This window comes from Pleurodeles waltl, chromosome 7 (genome assembly GCF_031143425.1).
Source record: "Pleurodeles waltl isolate 20211129_DDA chromosome 7, aPleWal1.hap1.20221129, whole genome shotgun sequence".
Taxonomy (NCBI): Eukaryota; Metazoa; Chordata; class Amphibia; order Caudata; family Salamandridae; genus Pleurodeles; species Pleurodeles waltl.
The window spans coordinates 571,642,629-571,669,491 of record NC_090446.1 but is presented as its reverse complement, the minus strand read 5'-3'; the positions used below and the strand labels follow the sequence as shown (position 1 = coordinate 571,669,491).

Here is a 26,863-nt window from a genome sequence, read left to right as displayed (position 1 = left end):
AGTTGGTGTCTCCGTCGTCTCTGCAGGACTTTCAGATCAGCAGTCCTTCTTGTTGTTGGTTGCAAGAATTTGATTTCCTGGGTTTAAGGTCGCCCCTAAACGCTAAATTTAGTGGGGTATTTTAGGTCTGGGGGGCAGTAGCCAATGGCTACTGTCCTTGAGGGTGGCTACACCCTCCTTGTGCCTCCTCCCTGAGGGGAGGGGGGCAAATCCCTATTTCTTTTGGGGGAATCCTCCAAACTCAAGATGGAGGATTTCTAAAGGCAAGGGTCACCTCAGCTCAGGGCACCTTAGAGCTGTCCTGACTGGTAGGTGACTCCTCCTTGTTTTTCTCATTATCTCTTCCTGCCTTGCTGCCAATAGTGGGGGCAGTGGCCGGAGGGGCAGGCATCTCCACTAGTTGGGATGCCCTGGGGCGCTGTAACAAAAGGCCTTTGAGGCTCACTGCCTGGTGTTACAATTCCTGCAGGGGAGGTGAGAAGCACCTCCACCCAGTACAGGCTTTGTGCCTGGCCACAGAGTGACAAAGGCACTCACCCCATGTGGCCAGAAACTCGTCTGATTGTGGCAGGCTGGCAGAAACTGGTCAGCCTAGCACTAGGAGTCGGACTGGTATTCAGGGGGCATCTCTAAGATGCCCTCTGGGTGTATTTTACAGTAACTCCCACACTGAAATCAGTGTGCATTTATTGTGCTGAGAAGTTTGATATCAAACTTACCAGATTTCAGTGTAGCCATTTTGGAACTGTGGAGTTTGTAATTGACAGCCTCCCAGACCATATACTCTTTATGGCTACCCTGCACTTACAGTGTCTAAGGTTTGGCTTAAACACTGTAGGGGCATAGTGCTCATGCAACTATGCCCTCACCTGTGGTATAGTGCACCCTGCCTTAGGGCTGTAAGGCCTGCTAGAGGGGTGACATACCTATACCACAGGCAGTGGGTTGAGGGCATTGCACTCTGAGGGGAATGTCATGTCAACATAGTCATTTTATTCCCACCAGCACACACAAGCTGTGAGTCAGTGTGCATGTGCTGAGTGAGGGGTCCCCAGGGTGGCACAATAAATGCTGCAGCCCTTCGAGACCTTCCCTGGCCACAGGGCCCTTGGTACCAGGGGTACCATTTACAAGGGACTTATCCGGGTGCCAGGGCTGTGCCAATTGTGGGAACAAAGGTACAGTCTAGGGAAGGAACACTGGTGCTGGGGTCTGGTTAGCAGGGTCCCAGCACACTTTCACTCATAACTGGCATCAGCAAAAGGTTAGGGGGTAACCTTGCCAGGGAAGGCATTTCCTTACACTTGACTTCCACATTCCATTTTTTCCATTACAGGTAGCCATCTGAGTTGTACCCTTCATCACACAGTGAAAGCTCTCAGCCGCACCATTCCCTGCTGGGCAATAAACTGATGTTACTAGATGTTTCAGCTAATTCCTCTGCAAGAACTCAACAGCTGTAGACTTAAACTGTGGACCATTGTCACTCAGCATTTTCTTTGGTATACCCCTCACTACATCTAAACATTTCACCACAGTTTCTCCACCTTGTGTATCACCTCTAATTCCATCCACTTACTGAAATAATCAACTAATGACAATACTTACTGTCCCCCAACTCATTGTGCACAGGACATAACACTGCCAACATCTCCCAAACCATTTTGGAGCACTCCATTGGACATAACACTGGTCTCAACATCTTCAGACTCTTATCTGGACTTGCAAACTGTAAACACTCTCTCACCATTCTCTCTATCTCTACACCCATTGCAGGTCACAGCACATCGATTTTACTCTCCACTTAATTCAGACCACCCCAAAATGGCCTTTGTGACACAATTCCAATCTTTTTTTTTTTAAGCTTCCTGGGGGAACCATTTTACTGCATCCTACAACAAAATCCGAATCTACTGCCAATTCCTTCCTGACTTCCCAGAATTGCTTTAACTCCTCAGGACACCTTCCCCCCCTTCCCTTCCACCCTCCGTCCTGAATGCCCTTTTTCACCTTGTTCAGCATTTCATCAACATTATAAGCTTTCCTCAAATCCTCCTTTCCAATAGAACTCATATCATCATAATTTGTGCACGCAACTTGGAAGTCATCCCACTCATTGCATGGAAGTTATGTTATGGATATTGGCACACGACTTAATGCGTCCACCGCCCTACTCTGCACTTCTGATGGATACAACTACCTGTGGATTCCTCACCTCATGAATACTCCCATGGCGCCAGCATTCGACGGAAATCTTCTTACTAGTCTCTGCACGTCGACGAGGACGTCACTGTCTCGCACGCGACGCCGTCTGACGTCATACAGGCAATAAGAGGTCCTCGACGACGTGCGGACGTCAGTTCCCTTTTTTCCGTGCATTCGAAACGGTTATCTTCGAGGGAGCAACTGTTACTCTTGCGGTTACAGGGTATATCTTGCTGCGTACTCTTTCTCTGTGGAAATAATGTCGCAGAGAAAGTCTGGATTTAAGCCTTGTCGTGAGTGTGGAGGCAAGATGTCGGTGACGGATCCTCATTCCGATTGCCTTTGGTGTTTGAGCTCCGACCACGACGTCTCGACTTGTGATTCGTGTCAGCACATGAATCCGAAGGCCATTAAAGAACGCGAGGCGAAGCTGTTTATGGCCAAGTCAAAGGAGAAGCATCACAAGAAAAAGTCTTCTCCAAGACATCGGCGTCATCGAGACTCCCGGCGCCGTAGAGAATCTCGGCGTCATTCAAGGGAGGCTCGTTCCAGGTCTCCGGATCGGCGCCGGAGGACATGGGAGGTCAGCCCCACGGTGACGCCGCATCCTTCGACGCCGTTGCTCTCTCCGACGTCTCCAACTTCGCCTGGACAGGCGTCGGTGATTGAGGTATTGGAGCCTCAGGTGTTTTCTCCGGCGCAGACGCCGAGGCCGGCGTCGGGGTCGCCTCCGAGTCAGGCACCCCAGTATCCGGCTTTTCCCACCCCTGGAGCCGATAGTTCCGCATTCTTGAATGCGATGTATGCCATCTTCCAACAGATGGCTCCAGGGGGTGCTCCGGCTGGGCCTTTGGCCTTTTCTTTGGGTGATCCTGCGCCTCTTCGGCCGGCACCCTTTATGCCCTTTCTCCCGTTTGGGAACGTGGGCTCGGCGCCAGTGTCGGCGCCGGTGGCCGCTCCGATGGCTTCGGAGGGATTGGCCCCAGGGATTTCCATCCCGTCGACGTCGAGATTTCGGCCTGTGACTCCGGTGGGTCCATCCGTTTCATCTGCTCTTCAGTCGGCGCCGAAGTTACCTGTGGCGCCGGATGCGGCGTCGGTGGCTTCGGAAGATCGGCGCCGATCTCCGACTTCGGCGGAGGTGTTGTCGACTCCGCGGATTGAGCAACGACTGCATTCAAGGAGGCGTGCTCTCCGGGTACTAGAGGAGCAGGAGTACCAACGAGCCCTAGAGGAAGGAGAGCTAGAGGACTCGGGTGATGGGCTGCGTGGACTGGAGTCGGCCAGTGGGCTGGACACTTCCCCTGAGTGGGACCTTTCGTCCCCGGGGGAATATACCGAGGAAGCTGCTTCCTTTCATACAGTGGTACGGAAGGCAGCTAGTTTTTTGGACCTGCCTTTGCCGGTGGTGGAGGTGAAACAAAACCTTTTGACAGAGGTGTTGCATCCGGCCTCAGCCGCGGCGGAGCCTCTATTACCTTTTAATGACGCTCTGCTGGATCCGGTCTTAGAGGTGTGGAAGAAGCCGGCATCTTCCCCAGCAGTTCACAGAGCCGTGGCCAGGAGGTATCGGACGGCTCCAACTGATCCTGGTTTCCTATCTAGGCACCCTACGCCGGAGAGCTTGGTTGTGCAGGCCTCCTGTTCGTCCAAGTCAGCGCCTGGTTCTTTCCCGACGGTGCCTGGGGACAGAGACTCAAAAAAGCTAGAGGCGCAGTCGAAGAAGATTTTTTCGTCCTGCAGTCTGGCGTTAAAAGCCACTAATGCGACCTGTATCCTGGGGAGGTATATTCATGCTCTGATGGATGACATCTCCTCTTCGTTTACAGAGCTTCCCCAGGGTCTTTTGGATCTTGTCTCTGATGCCCAGGCTGCTGCGACCCAAATTATCCAGACGGGACTGGATACCACCGACTCGGTAGCCAGAGCAATGGGCACAACTGTGGTGGAAAGGAGACAGGCCTGGCTCCGTAACTCGGGCTTTTCGGCAGATGTACAGTCCACATTGTTGGATCTCCCGTTTGATGGGGACAAACTGTTTGGGGCTAAGGCTGATTCGGCCTTGGAACGTTTTAAGGAGAGCAGGGCCACGGCTAAGTCGTTGGGACTCCAAGCTCCTTCTTCCACGGCCTCTTCCAGATTCTTCAGGAGGTTTCGTGGATTTGGGCGTGGCTCTTCCTCCTCTTCCTTTCGGGGAAGATATCAGCAACCTGCCTCTTCCCATCCCTATAGATCTTTTAGGGGGAGGGGTAGGGTCCGCACCAGGGGAGCCTCTCAGCAGCACTCTGCCTCTTCCTCATCCTCTGGCGGGGTGCAGCAGGGGAAGCAGCCTTAGGCTTCCACCATTTCCCCACTCACTCCTCTCCTGTAGGGGGAAGATTACAGCATTTTCTCACCAAATGGGAGACTGTTACGTCGGACACTTGGGTTCTCAGTGTTGTGGGAAAAGGCTACACCCTTCCCTTTCGGGAGTTTCCGCCCCTCATCCCGCCCCGCCCTTCGTATTGTTCACAAGAACACCTCCTGTTGCTAGAACAGGAGGTAGAAGTCCTCCTTTTAAAGGGCGCGGTGGAGTTGGTCCCGGAGCAGGAAAGGGGTCAAGGAGTTTACTCAAGGTATTTCCTGATTCCCAAGAAGGATGGTCGTTTGAGACCAATTCTGGACCTGAGGATCTTGAATTGGTTCCTCAAGCAGGAAAAGTTCAAGATGCTGACCCTAGCACAGGTGCTTTTGGCGTTGAACATGGAAGACTGGATGGTGTCTGTCGACTTGCAGGATGCTTACTTTCATATCCCGATACTCAAGTCACACAGGAAGTATCTCCGGTTTGTGGTGGGATCGCAACACTACCAGTTTGCGGTCCTTCCGTTTGGTCTTACTTCAGCACCTCGAGTCTTCACGAAGGTGATGTCGGTGGTTGCGGCAGAGCTCAGAAGGAAGGGGATAGCAGTATTCCCTTACTTGGACGATTGGTTGATCAAAGCCAAGTCCCCGGAGCTTGTGTTGCGTCATCTGCAGTCAACAACCCAGTTGTTGTTCGACCTGGGCTTTTCGGTGAACGAGCCCAAATCTCACCTGGAGCCCTCTCAGCGCCTCCTGTTCATAGGGGCAGTACTGGATACGACATTGGGTCGGGCCTTTCCTCCGCCTCAGCGGATTCAAGATATTCAGGATTTGGTTCCAATGTTTCGAAATGGAGCGGTAGTTCCAGTCCTCAAGGTCCTTCGTCTGCTCGGTCTTTTTGCCTCCTGCATTCTGTTGGTCACGCATGCTCACTGGCACATGAGGGCTCTTCAGTGGTGCCTCCGAAGGCAGTGGTCTCAACACAGAGGGGATCTAGAGGGTACTGTCAAGATCTCCAGAGATGCTGCTGTGGATTTGAAGTGGTGGATTGCAAGCAACAATCTTTCACAAGGAAAACCGTTCCAGCAGTCGCCACCAGTGGCCACAGTCATAACGGATGCTTCCACTCTAGGGTGGGGAGCTCATCTGGGGGATCTGGAGATCAAAGGTCTTTGGTCTCCAGAGGAACAGATTTTTCACATCAATCTGTTAGAGTTACGGGCTGTACGTCTGGCTCTCAAGGCCTTCCTCCCTTCCCTTCGTGGTCAGTCGGTACAGGTCCTAACGGACAATACTACCACGATGTGGTACATAAACAAGCAGGGAGGAGTGGGGTCGTACCTTCTCTGCAGAGAAGCTCTTCGACTATGGTCCTGGGCAAAGGACCATCGGATTTGCTTGATAGCAAACCATCTGGCCGGAGTCTTGAACGTGCGTGCGGACAGTCTCAGTCGCCACTTCTCGGCAGACCACGAGTGGCGTCTCCATCCAGATCAAGTCCGTTTAATCTTCCAGAAGTGGGGGTTTCCTCGGGTAGATCTGTTCGCCACTCGAGAGAACGCGCATTGTCCGTTGTTCTGCAGCCTTCAGTATCCGATGCAGGAAGCGTTGGGGGACGCGTTTCAAATGACCTGGTGCGGCCAGTTGCTTTACGCGTTTCCTCCCATACCCTTGATTCCTCGAGTATTGAGGAAGATTCGCCAAGACCGGGCTCTAGTAATCTTAATAGCTCCGGATTGGCCAAGGAGGGTGTGGTACTCCGACCTTCTCCAACTCACAACGTGCCCGCCGCTCCGTCTCCCTTTCAGGGCAGACCTCCTCTCGCAGTCGCAGGGGCAGGTTCTACACCCCAACCTCCAGAGTCTGCACCTACATGCCTGGAGATTGAACGGGGCAACCTGAGTTCCTTCTCTCTCCCGCCTGAGGTAGTGGATGTTATATTAGCGGCCAGGCGACACTCCACTAAATCTATCTACGCTAATAGGTGGTCTAAATTTGTTGCGTGGTGTGGAGAGAGGCAGATTGATCCTTTACAAGCTCATCTATCGGACGTTTTGTCTTTTGCTCTATCTCTGGCGCAGAAAGGTTGTGCAATGGCTACCATTAAAGGTTATTTATCGGCCTTGTCAGCCTTCATATGTCTTCCAGACCAACCATCTTTATTTAAATCCCCTATTGTTATCAGATTCTTGAAAGGTCTTCTAAATCAATATCCTCCAAAGCCATTCGTTATGCCGCAATGGGATTTGTCCTTAGTCCTGACTTTCCTTATGGGGTCCCCTTTTGAACCTATGCATTCTTGCCCCTTGAGGTATTTGGTTTTAAAAACAGTCTTCCTGATAGCTATAACATCAGCAAGGAGAGTGAGTGAGTTGCAGGCCTTATCAGTAAAACCCCCTTATACAACTTTTTATGGGGATAAGGTGGTGTTGAGGACCAAGGCTGCTTTCCTCCCGAAGGTTGTTTCACCCTTCCATTTGGCTCAGGCAATTACTTTGTCCACGTTCTATCCTCCGCCTCAACCTTCCAAAGAGGAAGAAAGACTGCACCGTTTGGACCCAAAGAGAGCGTTGAGCTTCTTTATCGATAGAACAAAGGATTTCAGGCTGGAGGATCAGCTGTTTATTGGATACGTGGGCAAGAGGAGAGGAAAGGCAGTCCACAAGAGAACACTATCCAGGTGGGTTGTTCTTTGCATTAAAATATGTTACTCTTTGGCAAAGAAGGATCCTCCTGAGGGCATTAGAGCTCATTCCACCAGAGCTAAGTCGGCCACTTCGGCCTTAGCCAGAGGTGTTCCTGTGGTCGACATCTGCAAGGCCGCAACTTGGTCGTCCCTTCACACTTTTGCAAAACATTACTGTTTAGATTCTGAGGTTAGAAGGGACGGCCATTTTGCACGGTCAGTGCTGCAGGATTTCTTGGTTTGACCATTTAGGCACCCACCGCCGGGCGTGGTACTGCTTTGGGACTCTATTCATGAGGTGAGGAATCCACAGGTAGTTGTATCCATCAGAAGAACGAGTTACTTACCTTCGGTAACGACTTTTCTGGTGGATACATTAGCTACCTGTGGATTCCTCACGGTCCCACCCGCCTCCCCGTTGCCTTTATGGTCTTGCCAAGTAATCCTTGAGTGCGCTCCTCTTGATCTTTGAGGGTGCAATAGATGTATATATATAATATATTTATATATATATAGGTATATGTGTATATATCTTTATGTATATACTTGGTGTGTGTATATATTTTAAAAGAGAGAGTTTTATATATATATATATATATGTACATAAAAAGATTTACAGTTATTCATACAATGTGGTGTATTTTTACAATATAATGGATGTTGCTTTGTTCTTTCATTGCATTGCCTGGTTGTTCTCATGCACGTAAAAAATGATTGGTACTGACGTCCGCACGTCGTCGAGGACCTCTTATTGCCTGTATGACGTCAGACGGCGTCGCGTGCGAGACAGTGACGTCCTCGTCGACGTGCAGAGACTAGTAAGAAGATTTCCGTCGAATGCTGGCGCCATGGGAGTATTCATGAGGTGATGAATCCACAGGTAGCTAATGTATCCACCAGAAAAGTCGTTACCGAAGGTAAGTAACTCGTTCTTCAGGTACATAATTAGGCTGGTAGTTGAAGTCCTACAATCCCATGGAAAACCTCAGAATTCTGGCAGATGCCTTAAGAAAACCCCTACTTGGTCAACACTTTTATCAACGGTTTATGGTCCGTTCTTCCATCAACTTCTGTTCCATTCACAAGCTAGCGTTTTCTCTCAATCACCGAATATGCTACCGCTGGAGATGTTAAACTTTGTGAGGAAAACCAATCATCCATTCCTTTCCACATCCATCCCTTTGTGTAAGTACCGCACCCAAGCCTTTTTTGCTTGCAACCACTGTTAACATACTATGCAGTGTTGGATCGAAACCATGAATCAGTGCTGCAGTGCACAATTCCTTTTTATACTCTCGAAGTGCTCCTTATATTCCTCATACCGCACAAATTTATTCCTGGTTTGCAAAAGTTGCCTTAAGGTATGCATTTTTCTACAAAATTCCTTATAAACTTGGAGTAGTACTCCGTGAAACCCAAATATTAGCGTAATTCATTGTTATTCGTTGGTGCAGGAGCTTCCCTTATCGCTAACACCAACCCGTTTTTAGCGAGATGCCATTACCACTAATGACATGCCTTAGATATTTTACTTGCTCTTTTACAAATTTACATTTTCCAAGTGCAGCTCTCAACCCTTTCAACTTCAACTTTTCCATTACACATTTCAGCCGTTCATCCTGCTCCTGTCAATTCTTTCCCATAATTAAAACATTGCCTTGGAATTACAGAACCTCTTATATTCCTTTCAAAATTTCCCCCCATAAGTCTATGAAAAACTGACACCGCTGACGCTAATCCAAAAAGCATTCTGATAAACTGGAATCATCCATAAGGAGTAATGAATGCTGTGACCTTCCTGCTTTTCTCATGCAATGGCACATGGTGGTATGCAGATGCAAGATCCACAGTACAAAAACACTTCATATTTTTTGTTTTTGACAATTCATCAATTTTCGGCAAATGGTATTTGTTAATTTGAATTTGCTTGTTAACTCCTCTAAGGTTAATGGATGGGCGAATCTTGGATTTTCGGGCAACAACCACCAGAGACATTCACTCCGAGGAGACTATGCATTCAATGATGCCCACTTTCTCCATTCTCAGTAGGTCCCTTTCCATTTCATCTCTCACACTAATGGCACTGGTCTTGTTCTATAACTCACTGGCATCGCATTTTCTTTGAGGACTATCTTATGTTTGAACCCTTTTAATGTGCCTACTTGTCCAGAAAACACTTCCGGGAAATCCTTGCATACTTTTTTGCCCACACTGTCCTTCAATAACAAAACTTGCTCCTTGCTGTTGGGATCCAGAATTATGCCCATACTCCTCTGGTCTCTCCATCCTAATACCCATGGACCATATTCTGCAACATACAGCTTACCATTTGCAGAGGGCCCATTAAATTTGAAAGACGCATTTCTAAATCCCACCATAGGTATGACTTCTCCTGTGAAACTCCCTGGGTAAATATCTGAATCCTTTAAATCTTTCCCAATATATTTTTCAAACTTACTGTCCCACATATCCCTGTTAATGATTGTGAAAGGCGATCCTGATTCCACTACTAATATTACCCAAATGCCTGCCACTTCCACTTCACACTTAGGTTTATTTCTTAGAACCTGTGTTCACATTCAAAATGGCATCCTTAACAATTAGTATGCAACCATCCCCATCAGATTGATCTTCATCAGACGTAAACTCTTTCTGGGAATCTGACACACAATAGTCTTTCCCCTCATATCTCTATGTCAAAGTTCTAGCATAATGGCAATTCTTGCTATTAGCTAGATTCTCCCGACTGCCACACCTGTAGCACATCATTGTACCTTGAGTTCCATCCTTACTCCTGAATCAACTACTTTGGATTCCTTGCTTACCCTCAGAATACTTTTTAAGTGTCTTGACACCTTCTTTCCCACTCACCGCACAACCTTCCTTGGTTTCTTTATTATCCTCCGGAGCTGCCTTAGCATATCTGTTAGATATTTCTTCTTTTCTCACCACCACCAACACATCTTTCAAGGTTGCTTCTCCACTAGCCCACAGCCTCTCCTGAATTAATTTGTTATTAGTGTGAATTATAATTTGGTCCCTTAACGACTCCTCCTGTATGCGACCAAATCTGTAAGGAATTGCCAACTTCTTAAGTCAATGGTAGACATATAGTTGGAATAATAATCCTTCCTCTCTTGCAATTTCATACGTGGTTCGCCTTGTTCTTGTAAAAATGGTATTGGTGGGGTCAAAGCAAATGTCTACGCTGCACACATGGCTAAAATGCTACTCAAACTCTATTTAAATAACTTCTATTTTTTGTGGCAATGAGCAATTTCACCAACTATAAATCCTGTGCTGTTGTGTATAATGCAGCAGAAAAAAAATACACCCACAAATGTTACAAACCTACCCTAGAGGTTATACAGTCAAACCTGCTAGTGTTTATAAAGTCCAACAGTACAGTGTAAGTCTCACCACTGTCGAATCAGCAAAAAGTACTTACTGGTGTGGGTATCACCGTCTTTCACATTTGTATATATCCTGTAGTATGTGCATCACGGTTTTAAATGCACAAAACGAAATCCACACTTAGTCTCTAGGTATGCATATCACAATTGATGGCAATGGAGCTCAAAACTACATCTGTAAGACGTCACTCTACCAAACACCACTGCTGCCTCCATCGCACTGAATTTTGGTTGAACAAATCCGTAACCGTCAATTCTTAAGAACAAGACTTGTCTTTCACTATTACAACGCCGTATTCACCATAGGAATCCCTATATTTATCCCAACACCTTAAAATGGCCTCCAGTGCGTGGTAATGCATCTATGCTTTTAGAAAATAGAGCACGTCGCTCCTAAGTGCACTCTCCACATGCATTCAAAATCCTTCTGCATGGCGTGCGCATTACCATCATCACACACACAGATCACTACGATGGTCTCCGCTCAGCCACCAGCTTCTTCATCTGGACGATTGGAATGTGATGACGTAGTCAGCCAGCGCTTGCAAAGCGATCATGCCGCTTGGTCTTGTGGATACGCTTGCGAGTGCTTGTTTCTCTTGTGTAGCTTCTCCTGCCACCAATTCCTTTCTTGAATAAAACTCACAATTTCCACCTTAGACCACATAATTTACAGTGGTGCCCTCCTTCACCAGACACCACTTCTGTCTCTGCCTGCCATCTAATACCACTTCGCCTTTCAAATTCCTCCCACTGAAAGCAGCCTCAAATCCTTCTACACACGAGGTTTCTCATGGAGTTGATCTGGTCGCCAAATGGTAAAGAACTCTGCACTTTATTTAAAAAGCACATTATTCCCAACTTCTTTACAGCAAGGGAGAACAACCTCCAGCTCCAACTTCTCTTCAGCATAACTCCCACCTTCTCTTCCCAGAATTTTTACCACCCCGAATTCCATATACATCACTTACCTTCAACATTCCACTGCCTGCAAGCAGCGACACCACAACATGTTTTTCCCAAAAGGCTGTAAACCTATCCACTCTTTTAATAGCATCCCAATAGCAATGTATATCCTAAATGCATTCTGTACAGCACAAGACTAATCCCCCTTTGAACTGATGGATAGCTGATTACTTAAGCATTTTCCTCTCAAAGTTGCTTCCTTAATTACGATTACTTCTGCTGAGGATTAGTGATATTAAGACCCCGATAAGTAAGCCGTCAACTGCACTTGCAAATACAGAAGGGTAACGTTGTCTTCAGTACTCATCCACTGTTAAAAATTAGTGATCTTTGCAGTTCCTATGTCATCAGCGAAAAGGACATTTCATACTCTGTCATCCAAGACATTTGAAAATCTCAGTAACAGTTTATGTCTTGTGCCATAAGTAAGTCAGTTACTACGCTGAGAGTTGCACAATGGATAATGTAGTCCATTCAGTTATGCTGCTGATTGGCCTAGAACTTGTTTGGCTTCATTGGTAATATGATGCTAGGGACATATGTCAAGTTGTAGCATGGTCATCAGCACATAAGTTCACTGACCTTTCAAACAAGACAGGGAGACAGAGCACTGTTTCAAAGAATTTCCTTCCTTTGACTATTAACGTCCACTACCATAGTGTGGGGAGGACTGTGACACCAGATTGTATTTACTTAGCAAAAGATTATTTACCTGTAAAAGCATTCATTTGGCTTGAGGTTGTATGAGATACACATAACACCCTCTCACCCTCATATGAAGAGGAATACTACCATACTTTACTATTATTCACTTATGTGCATGACGTCACAAAAGATACAATGTGATAGAAAATACAGACTGAAAATATGTTGTTTTGGTCGATGCCATTGTGAGTCGGATTGATTCGCGAAACCAAAAAAAAACATTTTGTGCAAATGATCTAGTTTTCCAAGCCCAGCTACCAGATAGCAGAATCATGTGCCACATGTGAATCAAAAATTGCGTTAATCTGCATATTCTGACATTTGTAAAAGCTTTCTATCTAAAACCCTGTTTGACAAGCAAAGAAGGCTAACCTTAGTTCTCCAAGAGAAAAATATGATTTTTCCATTCCATAGGTATGCCCCCACATAAGGTGTGTGCAGAAATGCTAATTGTACAGGTTCCAGAAATATTCATGAAGTCTTTGCAACAAATGAGATGTAACTTCCATTCCAGATTTCAACCACAGCGACACTTGGTGATTCTTACACAGCCAAAACTTCCAGCTCCACTGCCACCTTGTTATATTCCATCCTTCCCTCATGATACAAGCAAGAAAGAGTATAGCGAGAAGCAGGACATCAATGAAGAAGAGAAAGCTGAGGTTCATGGGGATGAAGATGAAGAGGCTGATCTAGCCAATGACAAATGGTGAAATGTTGTGGTTGGTCCACCTAGAAGGAGACAAAACACTCTCCAAAGTAGACTTTTTGTTGATAAACAGTGCCCTCTCCATGATTTTAAGGACAATCCCTGTAAATCTGCAAAACCCATCCTGATTACAGATTACATGCTTCAAAATGAATTTAAATGGAGTCAAAGAATGACCACGATCGAGATTATAGTATCATCCCTGAAGAAATATTATACCCAAACTCCCAAATGTGGTTATCCTTTGAGTAACCAATGTTTCTCAATTTCTATCTGGATAACCCGTTACAGCCATGTGGGTAGGCTCAGGTTTCTCAAGGTAGATAGCCCCTTGTTGAGAAATACATGTGGCCTTGGTGTATGTGCTGTTCCTTCTTCAGATGGGCAAAGTATTGCACACAGTTCGATAGTGGTATGGTCTGGCAACCCAATGCAACCTTTCACACTGGCTGCCAGTGTTCCCTACTTTTAAGGCCGGTCCTTCTACATTTACGGTCCCTTTTCCTTTGGGGTTCATATCTGTATAGCAATTTTCTGGTAGAGCCAGGAATCCCTTGATCTACCAGTCGATTTGATATTTTGTAAAAGTTTACTCATTTTGAAAATTTGTCTTCTTTGGTTTCTGTATTGAAGAACAGCACTTGGCTTCCAAACTGAAAGAGTTTCATTTCTCATGCTTCCCCTTCTGTTCATAGTTTAGAGTTTGTGCAGTGGTCATGGTGGTATCACTAAAGCCATGTTTCACCTGAAGTTAAGTCTGTATTGCCTTATTGATTTCTTTTAATGAAGTGATTGTGTAGTGCATCCCTCAGTCACATGTGGATACCCACGTTCAGGAATAGAAGAGTTAAGATGGGATGACACATGCACTGGTAGCTCTTGATCCCTCTTCTGTCAGATGCCACACCAAGCTAGCTCTTGTTTGAGTGGTCTATGATGACCTCCATCTGGGTGAATGAAACCTGCGAAACTGAAAAGAATCTTAGGAAGAAAATGAACAGACCTCAACTTTTTATCCTTAGCCTATTAGCCAATATCGATCTCTGGACCGCAGCCTCCTGGCCTTGACAAATAGTTGCATTTTTTTTAATTAATGCAAAATTGAAGTGACGTTGCTTCGTTTGAGAACTGTTGGGATATTCTTTTCATGTAAGTTTGTTGCTTGGGTTTAGTTTTCTGTTAGCACCTTTTAAAAGTGTGGTCCTTTCAGTCGGAGTTGTATTCACTGGAATTGCTATTTGTTATACAAATGCTGACCATTGTATATACATTGGCATTACCTTCACTAGTTCTTTTTTTCCTCCTCAGCAATCCGCAATCTCCAGATATCAACAAACGGCCTTCTATGGGGAGTACCTCCACACCTCGGAACATTTCTCCAGAATTTGCCAGTGCAGGCAGGAGGAGGTGAGTGGTTGCACCAAGTTAGGATAATGAAGAAATGGCTGAAATTGGGACTTGTCATCCTTTGCAATGCTACAGGAAATTTCAATATATATCATTGCAGTTTCCCTGGTGCTTCAGTATCAATGCATTTCCACATAGACAGAGAATGGGTAAAACCCCACTGATACATCAAAAAGAGGTGCATTCAGACAGAATTCCTAATCAGTGGCTGTGCTTGTATCTACACACATGTACAGTTCACACTGCCCATTTGGCCTATTTTTTGTTCATGTTTATTTTATTTTGTTACACAGGGAGCCGTCTTTCCATGCACCCTGAAAAGTAACTTATAAAATCATAATTACATTTTTTGGAAGTGAGCTCACCTGCAAAAAGCATTGGGCATTTGTTCAAGGAATCCCTTTCATCATGTATTGTCCATATATTTACATCCTTAACCATTCAGAACCTCTCCTGGGATGTTCAGTCCTCTGACGTGACTGCAGCATGTCCCTAGCACTTTGTGCAACTGGCCTATACCTAGCAGCATAGCAGTGGTTGGCTTCATTCACTCCCAGACCTTATCCTGACAGTTCCCTCCAGTTCCTGTCCCTTAAATCTTTCATCTCAGCCCTGCAGAACAAATATAGGTACAGTTTTTTAGTTTGTGGAGTATTTTTGAGCAGGTGACTTAGCTTTTTTCCCAAAAACAATGTTTGGATAGTCTAACGCTTTAGGTCACTTCCTGCAATATCCTTAGGTGATACAGAAATTGATTTAAGCTCTAAACATAAATACAGATCTGAACTACCTTGCACATAAATATGTTGAGCCTGAAGTCCATTCTCGAAGTATCTCTTTTCTCTTTTCAAGCACCTAACCGTGATTTAGGACCTTAACCTAGTTCTAGCCAGATCAGAGAAAAACCATTCTAGCCTATGGCCTTCTGTGATGTGAAGACTTTCTTCTTGGCATTTGTAACTCCATCTGTTGCATACCCCTGATTTTTACCTTTGTAACTCCATCTGTTGCATACCCCCGATTTTTCTGGGGTAAACCTGGTTAGATTTCCACAGACCTTATAGTTACAGATATATATTTTCCTTTGCGGGGAAAGAGAAAACAAACTGGTATCTCGCCCTCTCCGTAGGGGCTTAACTAATTTGTAGGACAGCCTTTAGAGAATAACCAACTTGGCAAAGAACACACTGGGATTTTGAGTTTACCCTATTCGAAGTCTCCTCCCAAATCAGTACATGCACATAATAGAATGTATTAGTGAGGATTTATTGTAAACTAACATGTTGTAGAAAATATGTATTTGCTCATTTACATTACAGCAGAGGTTTACAATATTTGTGTTACTGCGAGATGGGGAAAAGGATTAATCAGAAAATTAGAGAACATGGGTAAACCTTGTAGTACAAGTCTATAGAAACCGTGAGGGAGTTAGACTGGGAATTTAGGATGGAAGATAGGATCCGGAGGCCCCCAGACGGCCCACACTCCCCCCGCCAGGAATGCACGAGACGACAAGGTTTGTTCGTTGGAAGAAGTATCTTTTATTTTCAAAAAGTCATCATATAAAATACCTCATAACTTCAACAAGGCAAACATCAAATAGCAAGTATAACAAGGTTAGTCAATAAAGAAAACATTTTTATTTACATGTTACTGAGAAATTACTTGTGACCATAACCAGTGTGACAGGATCCCTTCCTGTCCTGAACCACCATATTGGACCACACAGGTGACCCGTGTCTCACCTGTATCCGTAGGAGGGACGGTTACCCTGACTACCCAGTACCTTGTCCTCCAGTTTAGGGTTCCGCCACCCCTCCAAACACCAATCAGCCCTGGGTTGTAATGGGGGGAGCCAAGAGCTGGAGCCCCATGTTCTCCCCCAGCGATCTGAGGTCTCTTACCCCCTGATCTGGTGTGTACATCCGCTGGTTGGCTCAGAACTTCAGGATCCTATCCCAGATGTCTTCCTGGGGGCCCCACCTTGGGGAGCCCCTCCTATTGTTTCTAGTCACATTTTTTATCTCAATTTCTACCACAAGGGCGACCAGGGCCCCAAAGGTCCTTCGCCCTCCCCACCCAAAAAGAGGCTGCGGGCAAAACCCCACATGTCACAGATAAATTGATCGGTTCCTTCGTCAGACAAATGCACTTGGTCGTTGTGAAACATGTGCACGCCTTTCAGCAGTTTGTGGGGGATATTTCATAGGCGCCCATGCCCGGGCAGAGCTTTGCCATCTCGGCATTAAGCCGGAGAACTGACACATTGATGGTGCGAGATCTTAACCCTGCCCCCCACTTACGACGTGGAACCATGTGTGACCAGGCAAATGCTGCCCCTGGAAATTGCTTTGCCACTTTTGTGATTTCAAGAAATACCGTCTCCCTAAGGGTTTTTCAGCCTAAACGCACTAAATCATTGCCCCCCAAGTAAATGATGATTAGATCCGGAGACTGCAGCCCCCTCGACTACTCGCCAATTCGACCAAATGTTGCAGCTGGGTGATGCCTCCTCCGCCAATGCCGCACCACCGAAAAGCCACGCTGTGCAAGTCTGCCGGTTTCGACCCACGGAGCTGTTGCAACTGGTATGCCGCCCGACGGACAAATGAATGGCCCAATACCCAGACTACTCGCTGAGGCATTTGACTGAAAGAAAAGAAACATGCGCGTGAGATATCACCACTGAGCAACCCAGTCCCTGTTACACCAACTCTGGCCTGATGTAACGTTTGTAACATTCCGAAGACCAACAACCTATATTTTATACAGCGGATGCTGGAAGGCCTGCTGCCGCTGCCACCGTGGCTGCGCCAATTCTAAAGGAATGGGATGAGTATCCATGCTGATCCACTCCGATTGATTTTAGGGACAATTTAAAGACTTCCGCGAACTGGTAGCGTGACAGGCAGTCACCGCAAGGGTGAATGAGGAAGGCCGGAGACTCAGCCATAGGGCGCACCGCCATATAATTGTTTGTGATTAACACAGGGCATAAGGGGGAACCAGGCGCCTCACCGAGTGTGATGCGTGTTCCTTTCTTCAGCTGGTCGGTCTTTGATTTACACAACATAATGTGTAGTGCCCCCTTGCAAACAATTACGTCTTTCAGCTGTAGGCCCCCCAAGTGGTCACCCTTGGAAGAGCCTACCAACTCGCTGATGCGGAAAGCCCTGTAAAAGGCCAAAGTGAAGGCCGCGGCGAAAAGCGCCGCCTCGGTGGGTGAAGAGCAGACGGTGTGAAGCGCCCTTAAAATCCTTTCTAGCAAAGAAGGGGTGACGGGACGCCTGGCATCCGAGCTACCCGGGGATCCCTTGGCCAAACCCCTCAAGGCCTGTTTTATGATAAAAGTATTCAGAGGCCTCTCCAATTGAACTATTTTTGCGAAGAAACGTATTGCCGCCAAGTGGGCCTTCGCGCATGACACTGGACGCCCTAGGCTACGCAGATGTTTAAGGAACGCCCCTATTGCTGGCTCAGAAAATGTGTCTGCAATATGCCGAGCATGCAAGAAACGCCTGTAAAGTAAAAAACTGTTCTCGTAAGCTGTTTTTGTGCGTGGGGCCAAGGATGACGCTACTAAGTCTGGGAGGGAGGGGCACCAATCTTCCACAGAGATTCTGGGAACTCCGTCATCTTCTCCTTCGCCTGGGGGTGATACTACAAAAAATCCTGCATTAATGAACGAGACAATGCGTCAACTGTGTTGTTATGCACCCCAGGCACGTGCTTCGCTTTGAACGTGATGTTATGTTGAAGACAAGCCAGAATCAGGTGTTTCAAAAGGCGCAAAACCAAAGGGCATGAAGCCCCTTGGCGGTTGATAACATCCACGACCGCCATGTTATCAGACCAGAAAATTACTACCCTGTTCCTGAACTCCTTAGCCCAGATGTTTACAGCGACCACGATTGGGAATAATTCCAAGAACGCTATATTCTTGGTCCAACCCCTCCTGACCCAGTCTCTAGGCCAGTCTGCCCTACACCATAATGGGCCCAAAATTGCGCCGAAGCCTACGCTACCCGCGGAGTCAGTGTATAGGCCCAGCGTATGGCTGGGTATTGCTTTCTTCGACCAAATGACCGACCCGTTGAATGTCCTAAGGAACAGATCCCACAACCTCAGGTCATCCCTAACCTCTCTGGACAGCCTGGTGTGGTGGTGTTTTTCTTTGAGCCCCGTCATTGAGCGCGCTTTTGACCTAGAAAAGGGGCGGCCCATGGGGATGATTCTTAGTGCACAGTTCAGCTGACCCACCAGTACCTGAAGCTGGTGCAGGGTCACCTTTTCTTGAGACAATATAGCCTTAATGGACTCCTTGAAAGCCAACAGTTTATCCAAAGGCAAGCGGCACTCCCCGGCCATGGAGTCAATTTCAATCCCTAGGAAAGTGATGCAAATAGAAGGGCCGACTGTTTTCTCGGGGGCCAAAGGAACCCCAAATTCTTTGAACAAAGCGATTAAAGCTTGAAGGGCCTACCTGCACCTGTCAGAATTGGGGGGTCCCAGAATCAGGAAGTCGTCCAGGTAATGAATGACCTCCCGGTGTCCCGTACGTTGTGAGAATACCCACTGAAGAAAGGAGCTGAATTCCTCGAAATAACTGCAAGATATGCTGCAACCCATGGGTATGCATTGGTCGAAGTAATACTCCCCCCTGAATTGAAAACCCAGCAGGTGGTAGTCCTCGGGGTGCACGGGAAGCAAACGGAAGGCAGACTCAATGTCGGTTTTTGCTAACATAGACCCCCGGCCCAGCGCTCTCACTTTCTCAACCGCCTTATCCACTGACGCGTAACGAACTGAACATAGCTGCGGATCGATGGCGTCGTTAACTGATGACCCCAGAGGGGCTGAAAGATTGTGGATCAATCTGAACTGTCCTGCTTCCTTTTTTGGAACCACCACCAATGGGGAACACACAAAACCAGATAGTGGAGGGCACCCAAAAGGACCAGCAAGCCTGCCCAGGGACCTCTCTTTCTCTATTTTTTTTTGCAACTACCGAAGTGTTCTGTAAGGCCGATATTAGATTCCTACAGTGATCTACCGGCAAAACATTGGGGGCGGGGATCCTGAAGCCAAAGGAAAAACCGTTAAGAAGTACCGAAGCCGCGTCCAAAGAAGGGTAAGCCTGTAACCAAGGGCGTAACGCTTCTAACCTAACCGGGGAGGGGAGAGGAGAATCAATTTGATGGTTTACTGGTTTCCCGACCCCGCTCTTTAGATTTCTTAATACACTTGGATTCAGGATGGGAAGGGTGTCCACAAAAGGAACAGTTATGCTTGAATTTGCAAGTTCCTGCGGGACGTGAACATGTATTTCTGTTAAATGCCCAGCAAGACCCTTTCTTCTCACCGGCCACTTGGGGCCGAAAGGGCTGCCTCCCTGGGACTTTGTTGTTAACACATTCGAGCCACACATTCACTTCTGTTTGATCCCACCCAATGGAGGGATCCTCTACTTTCGCCCCAATGAAAATCCCTATCATACTCCAACCAGGCGGACCCCCCGTACGTGTGTTGAGCTTTCAATATCTTATTGGCATAATAAATCAAAGAGGTGCCCAGCTCTGGTTTTTTTTCCAACAGGATTGACATAAAAACGTTAAAGCCAAATAGCCAATTTGTGATGTTTTCTTCAATTCTCTGCTTTCTTTCACTATAGGAAGATGATTTATGTTCATTCTCCTTCACTTCAATCTCCCTTCTCCTTCACTTCAATCTCCCTTCTTTTAGCCCTTATTAAAGAGAAAATGTCCACAAAGTCTCCCTTCCATATTTTTTCCTTTGTTTATGCACTAACGTGGGCGGCCAGCTTACCTGGTCTGGATAATAACGAGTCTGTCGTCCCTTCCTTGGCCGGGATGTCCGGACTCGGAAGCTTGCTTGAGTTGGGCTGGAGGTCCTGAACCGGTGGGGGTGATGAGAGACAAATGCTCGGTGCCAGGGCGACACACGGGCTATTGTTCGAGGACTGCAGCGGGTTTGAGGAGTGCGCTGCAACTAGGGAATCTACCTGGCGTTTTAAATCAGCTACTGTGTTTTGCCATGACACATCCGCCCCCCATGGTGTAGTGGGTGGTGGGGCGGTGGTAGTCGGTGCTTTAATACCAGCCAATAGCTTAGAAACTTCCATTAGCGCCAGCCTGGATGGCTCTTGCTCTTGCGCCCGGGAATCGTGCAAGCCCACAGGCGGTGGACCCGACGGCGCGGGAAAAATTACCCCCTGATGAGGTGTGGGAGATGGCCCAGGCTGAACTGTAGGTGCTAAGGCCGCCAAGGAATTACGAATATCTGCCAGGACCCCTTCTATACCCACGCCTGAGGGGGCTGTGGAGCCTGAGTTAAGAACTTGTGGCGTGGGGGGTGGCCCAGTGAGCGGGGCCGCAGCAGCGGGCACGATCAACTGTTCTGAGAGGCTAGTTGCTGCAGGGGGTGACAGAACGATGGTGGCCGGGACCGCTGCGGGGGTCATTAGTATGATTGTGGCCGGCAACTGCACTTTTGCATTCCTTTTACGTTTATCCAGGGGGGAAGCCGCGCTGGGGGCCACATGGGACCGCTTAGTGCGGGAACCCTTCTCCCTGCCCCCATCTTTTTTAGGAGCCTCCATGGCCACACTGGATTCCTCGCTCCCCAATTTTCCAAAACTAATCTCAGCAGTTTTGACAACTCTGGGTCGCGCTCCCTCCCTTTCTGGTGCAGGCCTTCTTAGGTGGCATGGTGACCTGCTCTTATGGCTAGTACCAATAGTAAAGGACTGTTTAATTAACAGTATAACCCCACCCTATTTAAAAAAAATTGTTTTTTCTTTTTTTTGAGTGTGTACGACCTGAAAAGAAATCAAATGCAAGACAGTCACACACAGGGATCCAAAAGACACTCTCCCAAATGTCCACAAATTGAAACCACCTTAAGCCTGTGTGCCACCTCACATAAAACAATGACCTGAAGAAGCCACCAATATTGATTAGTACGGGAAGGCACTCACTTGGAGAATGCAGGCAATTCCACCATATACAAGAATGTCCCCTTTGAGAAACGCCCAAAGAAAACCACAGTGAAAATTAAATATGGCTCAAATGTAGACAAAGCACAGTGCACTGCTGACCTTTAAAGTGCGCGCGTCATGCAATCTACAGCCAGAGATAACATAACTTTAAACATGCATTCAAGGAGAAGACCTTCATTGAATAACAAGCCAACACTGTTGGACGTGCGACTCCGCGCGCACCGAGCTTAAAGCTTTACGGAGCGAAATTCAAATTAAAACTACAGCAAGAGATGAAATAACTTTAAACATGCATTCAAGGAGAAGACCTTTGCTGAATAACAAGATAACACTGTTGGACGCGCTCCGTGCGCCCCGAATAAAGCTTTACGGCGGGAAAAATTCAAACAAAGCTTCCAGCATCAGAAAACCCGATCAGTTTATAAAAAACCCCATCGGCGCGAGCTTCAGCGCACACCGAGGACCTCAATAAAACAATTCCCACATTGACGCGCGTTTATAACACTAAACACAGTTTGCGGCCGCTGCAATACTTACACAAAATTGCTTTGGATCCCAGGCACGGAAAGACGAACACCACGGACAGACGAAAAACAGCTTGCGGCGCTCTGGAAGTCGTGACCGGAATGCGCGGCTTCAGGTTGGTCTTGTGCTTGCGGAGGGTGCAGGTTGGAGGACTTCAAACGCGGGCCGTACGCCAGGTCCCGCCGCCGCACACAAGTAAAGAAGGTTTACCCTTCTTTGGGGGGCCTTTAAATAGCCCCCCACCAGTGCGCGGTGGCTGGAACCGGCCGGCGGCCAACGTCGGCCCCACGATATGCCCCCCGGGGCATGACTTCCACCCCAACGCCTCGCGAGGCGTCAGGGCGGAAATCCGGCCGACTCCTCCACAAATGTGGTGTCAAGGCCTTAAATCATCCTGTGAATCTTGGCTGATGCAAAATTGTACTCTTCTGTTTTTGTTGGCTTACCTCTAGAGTCAAACATGCAGGAAATTAGCATCAAGTTTGCTCTTGTGGGATAAAAAGGGGAAGAATTCTGTTTTCTGGGGGTTAGCTTCAGGAAGTTTTCAAGCATCCATGTTTGGATGAGTGAGAGGTAATCTTCGGGTGGAGTGATTATGAGGTGAGGTTTGTAAATAAAGAGTTTTTGTGAGCCTGTTTGTGTTGCAAATAGGAGGGGGAGTGAAAGGGGGTATCTGCATTGCTGCAATGCGGGGAAGAATGCAGGAGTGGTTTGCAACCGCAATAGCAGTTACAAAGCATTGATCAAATAACAGCACCTCTATGGGTGTGATCTATGAATTCAACGGAGTTGCATGAAAAATCAGTGAGATTCTGCGGTGTTCCGCGAACAGACGAAAATCGCCACATTGCACTCCTAAAGCTAACTGTTAGTGCTGAGAACTTGTTCTGCAGTGAAAAGTCAGCACAAACAGCAACATGCTGTGCACCAGAGGCTGCCGCTGGTTGTGGTGATTTTGCTGCAGCTCGAGTAGATTTTCTGCTTGAGCAGCAGCTTTCTCTGTGCAATTGGCTACGACCGTCGCAGTGAGAAAATCTCACTGGATGCTCTCCTAATGCCCAAAAATCGCGCTAGGGGATGCCAAGTCTCACTCGCCAGCTTACAGTTGGCGAGCTGCGCAAGAGAAAAAAATAATCCACCACGCAGGAGTTGGCAGAATTTGGCTGGAACTCTGTGTTACAAGTGTAGCACAGAGTGGCCAAAATTCTGCCAGCTGTTCCAGTGGAGCGGAATTTATCTCCCACTTCTATTATATGATTCACAAAGAGGAAGCTGTCCCCTTGGTACAGCTTCCCCTTTGAAAATTGTCACGATGGGCTCAGGGCAGCAGGCAGTGGTTTAAGGGAGTGCTCATTAGGACATTTTGTGACCCCCTGTGAATGTTACTATGCGATGCAACCTTTTACTACATAGGTCACATCACAAATTCAACTCCCATTTGCAAACAAGTCGATATGCAAATTACACATCCCTGGTTTGCAAATACGAAAAGTACATCAGGTAATCGAAAGGTTCTGAGCTGTTCTGGTAAAGGTTTGGAAAATCAACGAAGCAAAAAAAAAACCTAAACAAAATTGAGCTCGGTGGCTGGGGTCCTGTTGCTAGGGTCCATAAAAAAGAAGTGGGTCAACTCTTGCTGACGGGTCATGATGGGATACTGTTGGAGTGATGCTCCTTTAAAGAGCAGTGACAGTTTTCCAGCCTGTCTGTCTAGGCTGCAGTCTTTTACCTTAAAAAACCATTTGTGGGAATGTTTTTAGTCACTTCTGTTTAAGCAGTCACTCTGTGTTTTATATCGGTTTCTGTGTTTAAAGAAAATGAATTAACTTTAACCAGTATAGTCCATATTAAGCTGTCAAAAGGTTTTCGGGGATTGTTTTTTTTTTTTTAAACTGGCTCCCTAGACTGTGTGGTGAACAGTTTAGTTCCAAGGATCCCTGTTTTCTACACCTGTGATTTTGTATTGTAGTTGCACTTGTGTAGTGCTTCGTACCGGTGAAGAAGCTTGAAAGCACATTAGCACGTGGCTCATATACTACACTTCAACGGAGTGCTTGGTTCGAAGAATGTTAAATTGACCACACTGCAATTTAACATTCTTAGAACCAATGATGTGCTTTGTTGTAGTGCATGAGTTAACAGAGTGGTGCTCTGATCCTGGTTCGGGTGGTAACGCTTTGGCCCCTATTACAGATGGCTTAGAGGGTGGTGTTTTATTTATCGTACCCAATAAAATCCATTACCTCAGGAATCCTGGTACAGTCAGTAGCTTTTATTACAAGTTCCTCCTAACAGTGGGGAATAACATGCTGATTTTGGTGGTTTCTGTTTGACCAGCTAAAATTAACAGGGGAAAACACCAGAGTGGGGAATTCTTTGCACCTTTTGTAATTGAACTCCCTCACAAGTAAAAGTTTGCGCTGGGGTTGCAAAATAAAGAGGTAATAAAGTGGTATTTGTAATTGAGATCTTTATAAATGTTTGGGGAAGAAGAGCAAGAGGTAGAGCACGTGCGTTTTACATTAATCAGTTTCTGTGACGTATTCCAGAGGTCCATATAGAATTGTCTCAAGTGACAACTAAGCAGCCCACGTCTTGTTCTGCATCCAGCAATCACAGCAGACACTTTACTTGATCCCAGGAGAGACAGTCAAGATCTAGGAGAGGGAGCAGTAAAGCCATGTCTGACAAACATTTTGATAGTACTTCAGAACAAGAAGAGCTCATTGGCCTACACTTGAAGGTCAACGCTGCTAACGTCTCTGGGTACTACTCGGGATAGTAGAGGAATGATGTACAAGGCTAAACTTATTACATGTAGCCTTAGTAGGAACTCTTTGAAGTACTTCAAGAGCTGGTGGTATATCACTCTGTGAACAAGGACTGGGTAAGGACAGCCCTAAGGCCAGAAATAGAACTTAATCCATGCAATGGTTGCAGTTAAGCTATAAAGGTATCTATCCTATAATATCCACCCAATGAATAGAAGCACATCTGCTGTGGTCCTCTTTATTTAGGCAGTTATTGTAAATGGTCAGCAAGTGGCGGTAATAAAAGCTTTAACATGTCAATTCAGGATGACCAACTTCTTCATTGACTTCTTCAATGTTTTGGATACGTGTCAGTTTTGTTATAAAATATGATTGGTCCATGCACAATGAACTTTGATTACGAGGATGTAAAAGTACATTCTAATATATTGCAGACTTCATGAGAGTCCGTTTTGGAATTATTCTTCCCACTGGCTGGGCACTTGTCAAATAAAGACGGCATTTTATTCGAAAAAAACACCATAATTTCTGTCAGGAAAAAACAGAAACCGTCAGGGAGAAAAAAATGTATTGAATAAAAGTGTTACTACTAAATTCTACTGGAAAGTTTTGATGAGAAAAAGCCTAAAAAGGCCGAGCTCCATGATCTAGGATCTTGGCAGCAGGTGATAGAAAAAAGAACTGAAACAATTGCCACCTGCTAAGCATGATGGGATGCTGGTGGTTTTTGGGTTCTTAAAGGCACAGTCTCTATTTTTGACTCATATAATGACAGCCTACGGGGCTACACTGTTCTGCTGTACTTCATCTCTCTACTTTTCAAAAAAGTGTTTGTAAAAGACATTTATGCCGTTTTCCCAAAACATCATGATATTATATACATATATAAGTCTCCTGGCCTCTTTTCTTAATCTAAAATTAAGAATTAGACCATTGTAGCCTGCTGCCATAGGCTGCCTAACATGTTTCACTCTTAAGTGACTCCGTATGCCTTCCCGAAGAAAGGGGAACATTACACTTAAGAAGATATAAGTGCTCTGGGGTCCCCGCATATGGGAAGGACGATTCAGTGCTTATGGCTTCAATGGAGATTCCCCTACGAGGGAGCTGGAGTTACTGGTAAGAAACTGTTCCTTCCATACCATGTGGTGGATACACATTGCCAGAATGCATAGTTCTATAGGATCTACCCTTGAGTACCATGGCATTAGCCCACAGTCTTCACTGATTATAGGCAGCCTGGACGAGTGACTCACTGGTGCATTCCAGGATAAAATATATGCATAGCCCATGGCTTGCACTGGTTACTTTCGGCCAGAGTAAGTGTCCTATTTCAGTTATTCTTGTATCATTCTTGATAATGATTTTGGAAGTTGTTAATTTTTTTGTGGAGCCAAGTCAACAGAGTAGTTCTGTATCCTTAACTAGGGAAAAGTCATGTCTTCAATTCCTTTCTGAACTCCAATTGGTACTGTATGTTTCTTATCTTAGCTTGTAGGGAGTTTCAAAGTTTTGCCTTCAGTACTGTTGGAGGTGGATGTAAAAACGTATCGACGGACATGGTCTTGAATGCAGTGTTCTATTCAAATAGTACCTTTGGAATTTAGGTTGGAAGAACAACCAGCCTATCATTTGGATGGCCATATGTAGAATGCAGATTGTCTTGAAGGAAGAGCACCTGCCTACTAGTAGTAATTGTTTTTGTTTTGAATGCATACCATAACAGTTTTAGTAAGACGTGAGTCAAGAGAAGGTGGTGGAGAATGCCAAAGGTGCTCGCACATCAACAGCAAGTAAACAAAATGATTAATCAGAACATAGTCATATATGTGAACCAAATAGTGGTGGGTGCCAGGCTAGCCGACCACCTGCCACCAGCAGGTGTCAGAGGGCCACACACTGAGGAGTGGGTGGTTGCCTAAATAGCGAGAGAAAAATGGCCAGGGCACACCCGTATCGTAGATCCAGAAAATGTTCAGGAATTGAGTAGATGTCCGATCCGGAAAGATGGTATATAGGAATGTTCGATGGCATCTGTCGCTGTAGATACGCATGTTTTGCAATAGCTCGCCATCTGGTGTTGGGCCGGAGTGTTACAAGTTGTTTTTCTTCGAA

The 26,863-nt window shown here is 46.4% G+C and overlaps 1 protein-coding gene across 2 annotated transcripts in view; it reads left to right on the top strand.

Annotated features, from left to right (window-relative positions):
* Positions 1–26,863, top strand: part of PKMYT1 (protein kinase, membrane associated tyrosine/threonine 1) — a 304,511-nt gene that overhangs the window by 237,724 nt on the left and 39,924 nt on the right. For both annotated transcript variants that reach the window (XM_069244353.1, XM_069244354.1), the window contains exon 7: positions 14,336–14,434. In XM_069244353.1, the coding sequence (XP_069100454.1) occupies positions 14,336–14,434 (99 nt within the window). The remainder of the gene's footprint in view (positions 1–14,335; positions 14,435–26,863) is intronic.